The 12316-nt window shown below is 38.1% G+C and overlaps 1 protein-coding gene across 1 annotated transcript in view; it reads right to left on the bottom strand.

Moving 5' to 3' along the window:
• Nucleotides 1–4755: 4755 nt before the first annotated feature.
• The window catches only part of LOC101009872 (X-linked retinitis pigmentosa GTPase regulator), a 57911-nt gene continuing 50350 nt past the window's right edge, over nucleotides 4756–12316 (bottom strand). The window contains 5 exon segments of the mRNA XM_031652509.1: nucleotides 4756–5413; nucleotides 8838–8929; nucleotides 10527–10584; nucleotides 12015–12105; nucleotides 12107–12198. Coding sequence (XP_031508369.1) covers nucleotides 5207–5413; nucleotides 8838–8929; nucleotides 10527–10584; nucleotides 12015–12105; nucleotides 12107–12198 — 540 coding nt within the window. The 3' untranslated portion in view covers nucleotides 4756–5206.

Raw genomic sequence — 12316 nt, 5'->3', positions numbered from 1 at the left:
GTTGCCACAACCCTGATGATTATAATACTAGTTGACCAAATATTCCCCTTTTGGATGCCTCTGACGGTGTTCTGTTGGAAGAGACAGGGTCTTCCCTGCTCATGGAAAGATTTTGTTTTCCCTCTGTGGATTTATAATAGCGTATGGGTAACAGAATTGTACTGCAATGAAGCATATGGCAAATATTTTAAAAAATGGAGTTTAACCTTAATGCATGTGTGCACAAATTTCTGAGAAACAAATCCTTGTCCAAACACTACAAGTGTAAATGTGATCATTTGTTTAGTCGTCACTTAACATTTAATACTTGCTCATTGTGTCTAGGATACTGAAAAAGATAACCCTGACAATTCCTGCCTTGATGTAACTGGAGATACATTAAATGAAAGTTTTAACATCACAAAGTGCCTCCACTGGAGACATATCATTAAATATCCAGGATTTAGCAAGAGTTTCTAGCGAAAGAATTTAGGAGACCAGACACTATAAACAATTGAAGGGTTTTCTTGGTATGATGTGTAGCTGTCAAACCGAAGCACTGATATGGGCTGAATTTTGTTTCCCCCAAAAAGATATGTTGGAGTCCTAACTCCCAGTGACTCGGAATGTAATCTTATTTGGAAACAGGGTCTTTAGAGAGGTAATCAAGTTATAAGGGAATACTTAGGGTAGGTTCTAATCCATTACGACTGGTATCCTTATAAAAAGAGGAAATGTGGACACAAATACACACAGAAGGAAGATAGTATGAAGACAAAGGACTCCAGTGATACATCTGTAAGCCATGGAATGCCTGAGACTACCAGAAGTTAGGAGAGACACCTGGGAGAGATCCTTCCCTGGCTCCTTCAGAGGGAGCACGGCTCTGCCAACACCGTGACTTCAGACTTCCGGCCTCCGGAACTGCGAGGCAACACGTATCTGCTGTTTTAAGCCACCCAGTTTGTAGTGCTTTGTTAAGGCAGCCCTGGGAAACTAATATTATATAAAAGCACCTTTCAAAACTACATTTTCTTATTGTATAAGGAGGGACTTTTTGAATACCAAATTTTCTTTGATCTTAAATGTTTTGACAAGGATTTGCATGCTTTTTTATAAGACCTAAAAATCTTATCACTGCTGATATTTAAAAAATTAATACCTATTTAACATTTGATCCATAATATATCTGAACAATGTCAATGATTCCCTAATGCTCAAGTCAATGGATTCTATTTTTCAGGTCCCATTAAGGTCAGTAAGAAAGTGTAAAGTCATACCATTATAGAGAGGAGAAAGGAATGAATAGGAAAGATAACAAATATGAGTAGTTTGGGGAGTAGAAGAAATCATTTAACTTTTTGTAAAGCTATAAAGTTATCAGTAAGGGCAGCCAGGAGCGGTGGCTCACGCCTGTAATCCCAGCACTTTGGGAGGCCCAGGCAGACAGATTGCTTGAGCCCAGGAGTTCGAGATCAGTTGGGCCAACATAGCGAAACCCCAACTCTACAAAAAAATACAAAAATTAGCTGCTTGTGGTAGTGTATGCCTGTAATCCCAGCTACTTCGGAGACTGAGGTGGGAGGATCACTTAAGCTCAGGAGGTAGAGGTTGCAGTAAGCTGAGATCACGCCACTACACTCCAGCCTGAGTGACAGAGCAAGACCCTGTCTCAAATAAATAAGTTATCAGTAAATGCAACTCCATTTATTTTTGAAACTAGTATAAATTGATCATTATATTCAATTCTATCGATTATCTCGTCTGTGTTTTTAAAGAGTTCTCAGATATATTTTAAGTTTAGTGTCCATTCATTTAGAAAATAGGTTTTTAAATTGCCATATCTCTTATTGATCATCAGAGTCACACCCCATTTTCTTCATTTCACTCACATGTAACTGTAGCTTTGTTTTCTTAGTTTCTGGCATATAGGAGATACTTGGTATTTCTTCAATGTAAATGCCAGATAGGGAACCAAATCTAGAAAAGAAATATAATACAAGTATTCAAAGCCCAAGGGCAGATGGCTGGTATGTTTTTATAGTGGTTTTTATAAAAATGTGTACCCTTATTATTAAAATTCTCTCTTGGTGTTGATGATTTTCAACAAATCACCTTATTAAAAAGTATCAGTTGTTTTGAGGCCTCTAACAAAGCAGGGTACTTCATCTGCTTGGTAAGGTTTGTCTCATGCACCTCCTCCAAGTGTCTCGACTTCATCCTTTCTTTGGAAATAAGCTATTTGCCTAAAAGCTATTTGATTTCCTTGGTCTCTAAGCTGTCCCTTTCTCTTTTTGAATGAGTGGCCAAATGACCAGTACAGTGGGGAGGTTCTAAGATGATCTTTATGATCCTTGCCTTCTGGTATTCATGCCCTTGTGCTATCCCCTCACTTTGAGTGTGGGTGGGACCTGTGACTTGCTTCTATCCAGCAGAATTTGGCAAAGATGGATGTCACGTTCATGATCATGTAACCTAAAATTATGACCTCTGTCTTGTTAGCAGAGTCTATTGACCCTTCCCTGTTGGCTTTGATGAAGGAAGCCACCATACAGACAGGTTCTGTCCCATAATACAAGTGTTATTAGTTTTTACTGCTGCACAATAAATTACCATAAATTTAGCGGACAGATACATGTATTTATTATCTCACTGTTTTTATGGGTCAGTAGTCTGAGTACTGCCCAACCGGGTCCTCTGCTCAGGGTCTCGCAAGGCTGTAATCAAGGTGCCAGCCAGGGCTGTGGTCCAATCTGAGGATCAGGTTCCCCTTCCAGGCTCACTGGGTGCTAGCAGAATTAAATTTCTTGCAGTTGTAGGACTGAGGCCTTCCAATCCTAAAGGTTGTCCACCACTCCCTGGCACATGGCCCTCTCCATAAATATGGCAGTTGGCTTCTTCAAGCCCATCAGAAGAGCATCTCTGCTGTTTTGAATCTCTCTGACTTCTTCCATGTCAGACCTTTAGAGCCTCTTAGAAAGGGCTCATCTGATTAGGTCATGGCCACTTAGGAGTATCTCTTTTTTGCTTAACTTCAAGTCAACTAACAAGGAATTTTAATTACATCTGCAAAATCTTTTCTCTTTTCCACAATATGTAACCTAAGCAAAGACATGACATGCCATCATATTCACTGGTCCAACCCACACTCATGAGGAAGGGATTATTGAGAGCATGTGGCACCAGCAGGTGAGAACCTTGGGGGTCATCTTAGAATTCTGCCTACCACAACTGACATATCTTACTACCACTTGTGAGCTTTACTTCCACTTGACTCCTGTAGTTTATATTTTAGTATTTTTGCAATATTGTACTGTCATTGCAATAGCCACTTTTTATTATATTTACCTTTAATAAAATTAAAATTCTACTAAATGTAACATTTACACAGAAGACTACTTTTTATGATTTCAAAATCACATCTATTCTGAATTAACATCCTTACAACCCCTGTGCATGAAATGCAAAGACAAAGTTTCTTTTTCTTTTTTTAAATGGAGCAATGGTCACTGTGACTAAAGAAGAAAATGTTCTAGTCACAAGTTAGAATGGGGAAAATGAAGATAGTTTGCTCCATTGAATAAGTAGTACCTGAGAGCATAAACAAACAATGTTTCTATCAGAGTAGACCTGATATGGTTTGGATGTTTGTTCCCTCTAAATCTCACCTTGAAATGTAATCCCCAATGTTGGAGGTGGGTCCTGGTGGGAGGTATTTAGGGTCATGGAAGCAGATCCCTCATGAATGTCTTGGTGCCTTCCTCTCCCATAATGAGTGAGTTCTCACTCAGAGTTCATGTAACATCTGGTTGGTTAAAAGTATGTGGCACTTCCACCCTCTCTCTCTTGCTTCCTCTTTCGCCTACCATGTGACGTGCCTGCTCCCGCTTTGCTTTCTGCCATGAGTACAAGCTAACTGAAGCCTCACCAGAAGCTGAGCAGATGCCACTAAGCTCCCTGTACAGCCTACAGAACGATGAGCCAATTAAACCTCTTTTCTTTATAAATTACCCAGCCTCAGGTAGGTATAGCAACACAAAAATGGAATGACACAAGACTTAGCAGCTTTATCATTCCTATTCTTTGTGGCAGAGCACTGTGTGACTGAACCAAATGTGGTTACTACTGTCAATGCCAGAGACAGTTGAAATGAGCAAGCCTAGCTATGTTCACCTCTCCTATGGTGGTGATGGGTGGAATGGTCAAACGCTCCAGATGATACCACATAATCTGCAATGTTTTCATGGCAAATCACTTCCCTAAAGAAAGGAGTAGGGGCTGGGCACGGTGGCTCACGTCTGTAATCCCACCACTTTGGGAGGCTGAAGCAAGCGGATCACGAGGTCAGGAGTTCGAGACCAGCCTGGCCAATATGGTGAAACCTTGTTTCTACTAAAAATACAAAAATTAGCTGGGTGTGGTGGCGTGTGCCTGTAGTCCCAGCTACTCGGGAGGCTGAGGCAGAAGAATCGCTTGAACCCGGAAGGCGGAGGTTGCAGTGAGCCGAGATTGTGCCACTGCACTCCAGCCTGGGTGACAGAGCTTCTGTTTCAAAAAAGAAAAAAAGAAAAAGAAAGGACTGGGAAGCAAAGAAACTTCTGCACTCAGTTGTCCACAAGATGTACTGTTTATACAGTTGCAATGAAATTTTCTTTACTCAGGGGTAAATGCATTTTGCATACGTCTATATTTTAAAATTATTTTTGCCCCCATTTTGTCAACTGCTAATGCCAAGCACCTCCTAATTTTATTAATACTCATCAATTTTAACAGTGGAACTGACCAGATACAGTTTATTAAAATATGTTCATTATAAACAATTTTACCTCAGTTTTGTAAAAACTGCAAATACATCAAAAACTGTTACAGTGTCATGAGATTGCAAATATTGCCTTATAAAATTATAAAGAAGTCAAATTGTTTAGTAAAAACTATGAAATATCTTATTTCAATTTTCAATGTATAAAAATATATTTTTTATTGCAACACCGAACAGTTAAGGCCACAACACTTGAGGGAGAATTTGAGATACACATATTTTGAAACAACTTGTTAAAAATATTAGCATAAATAAATATCAAAACTGGTCACACTGATAGAAGCCAAATAAAACATGTTGACTTATATCTTTAAAAGATTACCATCAGAAACTTTCCTTCATAAATTATAATGTTTTTCAAGTATAAATTACAGTACACTTGGTGACTGTGAAAACATAAATATATATTTATAGTATTGTACAGATTTTTGATCTTCTCTCTCTATTTGCTGGTGGAATATTCTGATGATTCTGACTCATGTGGTTCTGGTCAGCATCTTTATTATCGCTTTTTAAAATGATCTGCTCTCCCATGGATTTTATCTCTGAGAGCGGCTCATCGTTATCCTTGACCATCTTTTGATTCATTGAGGGGACCCTTTTGAATAGAAAAATCTAGGAAAAAAACACACACACAAATATTCATTTCCATAAGTGAAACATTCACTTAACAGTATTTAGGGGATATCATTTTCAACAAGTATGAACATGATTTCATCATCTCTTTATGGGGTACCACATGTATTAAGGTGCATTCTTAGCACCTGTATTTTTCCTTTCACCAAAAGGCAGTCAGGATTCCACCCTAAAACCACAAGACCTCTCAGGGTCTAACATTCAACACCATCAACACCTTGGTGATATATTATCTTTTTCTTCAAAGAACAAATTTAATGTTTCACTTTGTTAAGTTTGTAAGAGGAAAAATATATTAAAATTAGAATATTACCTATTGTAACTTTTCAATGTATCCAGGAGGGGTAATTTTCAGGACATGTCTGTGATTCTCAGTGTATGGCAGCTACAGTGAATTTCTATTGTAATATTCTGAAGGAGAACAATGTACCTCCCCCCTCCTGTAGATGAGAACTTCTGGCAAAAAGTTAGTGCTGCTTGGCCAGGCGCGGTGGCTCACGCCTGTAATCCCAGCACTTCCGAAGGCCGAGGCGGGCGGATCATGAGGCCAGGAGATCGAGACCGTCATGGCTAACACAGTGAAACCCCATCTCTACTACAAATACAAAAAAAAAATTAGCCAGAGGTGGTGGCGGGCGCCTGTAGTCCCAGCTACTTGGGAGGCTAAGGCAGGAGAATGGCGTAACCCAGGAGGTGGAGCTTGCAGTGAGCCAAGATCGTGCCACTGTACTCCAGCCTGGGCGACAGAGCGAGACTCTATCTCAAAAAAAAAAAAAAATGTTAGTGCTGCCAAACGATGGCTGTGAGCCTGTGTGTGTGGGTCTGAGTAGGCAGTCGAATATGTGGAGCTGCTGCTCAGGGGAGGCTGGGGCTACAGATATGTAGAATATAAGCAAGAGATGAAAGTAGCCCTGATAACCCAGAGATTCCAGGCAGGTAGAAAACAGAATATAAGAAAAGAGACAAAAAGAGCAGAGTGAGAGGCAGGCAGAAGAGGAGCTAGAACTGAGGACCAAGGTTTGTAAGTACAAAATCGGGAAAACTAGGCAGCTCTGAAGTCCGGAGAGAAAAATACATCAAGAATTATGCAAGCGAATAAAGAAAGGTGACAAAGTTCAGTGAGTTAGTATGAGAATGTAATAGGAAAATAGGATTGAAGTGGTAAACGTAGTTTGTCGTCACAAAACAAAACAGGTGAAATTGGCTCGTTAATCTTTCGTCGGCTCGGGTAAAGTAAATATCATCGTCAGATCCTGGATCCCGTTGGAAGAACTCCTGTTCCTGCTATGGTGAAGAAATACACAACTTCAAAAGGTGAAGAAATATACAACTTCAAAAAGTCTGCTACTATAAAATACCAAGAAATGCTGATTAAGTATGAAAAATAAAATTTTATAATGTGCAGGCAATCTCTCCAAAAACTAAGGGAAATTCTTGTAGACCAAAAAAGAAAGAAGGAACAGGAAGCCCCAGAGGTGATTAAGAACTGAAATAGCATCTGCTGACTCATAACTTAGACCTTTAACTTTGAAACAATTTGATCTCACAAAATGAGGGGAACCCTACATAATGTGAGGACCTTCTAAGTACTATGCCCTTAATATAAGTCTACCTACAAACATTGTGGTCAACCCTTAAATGAGAAATGAACTTAAAGTGGTCCCTCAGTCACTCCAGAGCTAATAAAGGCTAATGCAAACTCTCTAGAGATGGATTTACTCTGAGGCCTTAAAGGATTTCCACAAAAAAAGTCCCAGTGAAACATGAACTCACAATACAAATTTCAAAACACATATGGAAACAAATCACCATTAGCAAGTCAGCCAAAGCAACACACATGTTTAGACTCCTAAGAATGACATTGGAATTACTAAATACAGAATGTAAACTAAGTGTGCTTAAAGGACTAGAAATAAAAAAAAACACACACACACACAAAACAAGATACTGATTTTAAAAGACCAGATTGATTTAAAAAAGAACAAAAATACAACTTGACTTAAAATGTGAAAGATGTTGTCACTGAAATTAAAACTTAATAGGTAGGTTAAATAGCCAAGTAGTCTCAGCTGAAGAGAAACTATGGAATTGATGAAGGCCCTGAAATTACCCAGAATATCACTTACATATAGAAAATATGAAGGTGATATTAAAAGACATGTACCATAAAATAAAAAGTTCTATATCAGAATTTGAAAGGGGGGGGAGAGAAAATATTCAAATATATAATGGATGAGAATTTAAAAAAAAATGACAAATGACATGAATTCTCAGATTCAAGAGTCATAATAAATTCCAAGTAAGTTAAAATTTAAAAATCCATATCTGCTGGGCATGGTGGCTCAAGCCTGTAATTCCAGCACTTTGGGAGGCCAAGGCAGGCAGATCACCTGAGGTCAGGAGTTCGAGACCAGCCTGACCAACATGGAGAAACCCCGTCTCTACTAAAAGTACAAAATTAGCCAGGTGTGGTGGCATATGCCTGTAATCCCAGCTACTTGGGAGGCTGAGGCAGGAGAATCGCTTGAACCGGAGGCACAGAGGGTTGTGGTGAGGCCAAGATGCAGCCATTGCACCTCCAGCCTGGGCAGCAAGAGTGAAACTCCGTCTCAAAAAAAAAAAAATTCCATACTCAAGCATCTCACAGTGAACTGAAAACATCAAAGACAATCTAAAAAGCAGCCATAGAGAATGGTAGGTTATATACAAAGTTATCAGCAATTATACTAAAGCGAAATTATAGACAGCAATCATGGGAGCAGATACTAAGAGAAAGTAACTGTCAACCAGTCACACTATCATTCAAGAACTATGGTAAAATAAAGATATTTTCAAGTGAACAGAAACTAAAAGTTTTAACTATCAACAGACACCTGTGATAGGAACTTCCAAAATATTTCTTCAGGAAGAATAAGAATTCCAGAAAGGACAGCTGAGTAAAAAAGTAGTATAAAAATTACTAAAAACATATGATTTGTGATGTTAAAAAATTTTAAATACTGGGTAACATAACTTCTAAAATAAGAAAGAAGAGGTGATAGGCAAGAAAATTCTTCTAAGGTCCTGGCATTATTTGGGAAAAAAGATAGGAATACTGATGAGCTTTAGATTTTAGGTATGCATGTTAAAAATGTCAAAGACAAAATCCAGCTGTATAGGTCATTTACAAGAGACACATGTAAAACATAAAAGTAAAGGATGAAAAGAAGATCTTCATTCAAATGCTAACCAAAGGAAAGGTAGTATATTAAAAATATGTGACATAACCTGAAATTCTTCAGGTTTTGGGGTCATAAAAACTCATACTAAGATAGTTACATTATGTGGATCGCCATATGAAAAGTAAAAGGAACAATTCAATACTTTGGTCTTAGCATTAAAAAAGACAATTCATTTCACTTACCTTCTGTGTTTTTTTCATGTCGTTGCTTGGTGTTGATTCACTATTTTCTAGGATTTCTAATGAACTGCTCTCTGCATCACCAAGCATGTATCCTACAATTGGATCATTCAGAAATACTAGTTTTAACTAATAGGGAAAAGAAAAGACCTGATGCTCTCAGTGAAACTCTATGAACGCTGAGTTGTGGGGTAATACGAAAAGAGCTCACCCCTGGAGTAGTGGACAATATCTACACTGCATATTTCCTGAAAAGTTGAGGTAAAGTGAAAAGCCCAGAATGACCTCAACAAAGTTGTAAATGTTTAGATGACCAGTATCCAAATACAGCTACAAAGGTAATAGTAAATGTTAGAGACTTCTGTAAAATACGAATTACTTTAAAAATTAACCTAGTTATAATTACATTCTTTGTACTCAAATGGATATGCTATTTTTTGTTTCAAATTAATCCACATGTTCTATATCTGAATAATTATCTTTAAAGTATACTTGTGAAGCATATGCATTGTTTTAATTTTATATTATCAACTACTTAAAGCTTATATTTAATTTCTTTGTAGTGCTTTAGGCTATATGTTAAGTATACTTACAGGTGATACATTTTTTAACACTTGCTTAAAATATTGTATAACTCTTGTGTCAGAAGTTAAAAAGGAATAGGATTAAGGAAACTATTCATTCTTCACTTAAGTTTAGATCAGATATCCAGTATTACAGATAGTTATTTTTTTATGAGAACACAGTAAAATGCATACTGCAGCGTGATGGTGTGGAAACAATGTGGGAGTCGTACTACAGAAACACAGATGATTTGGGTCTAGATTATATAGATCGCAAGGGCAATCACAGTTGCTTCTATTCTACAGCACCTGTTCTCTGACACTAATAGGTAGGCTTGGGAAAGGACTTCTCTTCAGTGTTTATGGTAAGAGACTCAGGTCTGGGCCCTCAGGGGTAAATAACTGGGTGTCCATTGTAGCTTTAGGCCAGCCCAGTAGTCTCAACATGGTTGGGCAATGGAATCTGGCAGTGTGCACTAGAGATACAAATTGGAATTTGGGGCAAAATCTTGATTTAATAATACTGATTCAATAAAGAGAGAAAAGGTAGTAAAAAGGCTGCTTAAATTCCTTAACACCAGCTGGGAACGGTGGCTCATGCTGTAATCCCAGCACTTTGGGAGGCCGAGGCGGGAGGATCACCTGAGGTCAGGAGTTCGAGATTCGCCTAGCCATGGCGAAACCCCATCTCTACTAAAAATACAACAATTAGCCAGGCGTAGTAGCACGCGACTATAATCCCAGCTACTCGGGAGGCTGAGACAGGAGAATCACTTCAACCTGGGAGGTGGTGATTGCAATGAGCCGAGATCGCACCATTGCACTCTATCCTGGACAACAAGAGTAAAACTCTGTCTCGAAAAAAAAAAAAAAAAAAATCCTTAACAAGGACACATAAGTAGCCATGAATAATGCAAATATTTGTATGTGAAGAAGCTGTGGTGGTTATATATATAAGAACAGATAAGTCTGTATCACATATTTCATAGCTTGTTATGAGGATCATATGACAGTAAAAATTATAACATATATGTAAACTTACATGTAAGCTTATAATTACTCAATTATGGCATACACACACATATATATGTATGCATGTATGTATGTATGTTATCAAACATGCTCATACCTTTTGGGTTTTCATTGTATTCACAAATGGCCCGTTCCTCCAGGTTGGCTTTTTCTTTCTATAAACAGTAACAAAGCAATATAACAAAAATCATTTCTGTGCTGTTCTAGAAAACTTAGTCTGAATCTTTAAGCAGGTTCCAGGGTCCGCCTCTAGCTAACGACATAAACATGTGACAATTACTTCACTTTGCTGAGCTCTTGTAAAGCGAGGGGTCTTAGATGCTGACTGATTCCAAATGTCCTCCTGGCTTAAAATTGTGTGATTAAAAGCACTGTATGACTCAAGAATTCTCCTCAAAGAAGATTCATGAACGCTAATTGGCATATGACTCGTCTCAACATTTTACAGTGTCAAATTGGTATTTAATGATTGCTGTGTTAAATAATCTTAGGGACCACCCTAACCTGAACTCATAAATGTTTCCTATAAACAGAATCATTTTCTTCTTCTGAAAGAAAACAGTAACTGCTAGAATATTTTTTTTTCTTAGTGAGAGAAAGGAGTCTCGGATAAAGAAGGAACCAAGGAGAAGAATAACCTTTAGCACAATGCCAATTTGTAAATTAAACATGGATGCACACATGTTTCACAAATACACATTCAAATAAAACGACAAAAATGTTTCAGTGGTTGTCTATGTTAGGGAAAAAGGGGAAGGGGAATGCAGCTAAAAGAGAATACATTTACATGAGAAGAGCCTTGCACAGACCAATGATGACAGTGTTTCGTCAACTGGAAGGTAGGACTAACTCAGTGTTCTGCATGAGAGGCTAAAAAAATGAAAACAAAAATGAATGAGTACAATGTCATTCAGTTTTGGTTGCGGAATTCCATACTTCTGAAGTTAATCCAGAGTAATGTTAGCAAATAAATGATTTCAAACCTACCATCTATCTCCTAGCAAGGTCACTCTCGGTCAAAACTGACAATGGAAGAGATTATGTTTTGGGCATCTCTAGCTCCACTTTCAGGGTGATTTTGGCTTCCTTAGTGATATCTTCTCCTATTCCTTCTATACATACTTTCATCTAGGCTGCACCTTTGAAGAACTGATCACAACTTCAAATACTGCTATCACCAGCTTTCATTCATTCACACATGAAAACATACACAAGTGTGCATACACATACACACCCATTTCTGCCACCAGTGCCAGGGCTCCTAACTTTGCACTTTCAACATTTCAAGGACTGAGTGTTGAACTTCTTGGTTAATTTCCCAACACTGTACTATCCTGGCCCATACCACTCTACTTCCACTTATGCAGGAGGCAGAATGCTACCACGCAGCATTCTAGAAAGTGTGCTAGAGACAAAGTTTGCTTAATTCACAAATAAGACAAAGCCTTTCTCCTATGGCACATGAATGAAGATATTCATGGAAGTATTTCTGATCCCAAAGCAACTGGGATCTGTCCTCTGCAGAAACTAGAGAACCCGTATGTTTTCTCCCAGGATGTCAGGATTTAAGCACCTAGCATCATACCTTTTCAATGGTTTCAGCTGAGCTATCATCACTGGTTCTTTCTGCTCCTTCTGTTTTACTGTGGGAACCTGTAGGAACACTTTCATGATCTCACAATTTTTCTTCTTCTTTCAGATTTTTCAGCATTAATTTCCTCATCCACATCTTCCAGTTGTAGTTCCTCAGTTTTAGAAAATTCATCATCCTGTGACAAAATTAACCATCAGAGAAGAGTAAGACTTTCTTTTTAAAGAACTAGGGATTTGATATTGCTGTCATAATTTGTGTCATCTAAAAAAACCATAAAAATATTAATTCAAATA

The sequence above is a fragment of the Papio anubis genome, chromosome 11 (genome assembly GCF_008728515.1).
Source record: "Papio anubis isolate 15944 chromosome 11, Panubis1.0, whole genome shotgun sequence".
NCBI classification, from domain to species: Eukaryota; Metazoa; Chordata; class Mammalia; order Primates; family Cercopithecidae; genus Papio; species Papio anubis.
The sequence above is the reverse complement of the archived record's forward strand: the minus strand, read 5'-3'. Positions and strand labels throughout refer to the sequence as shown.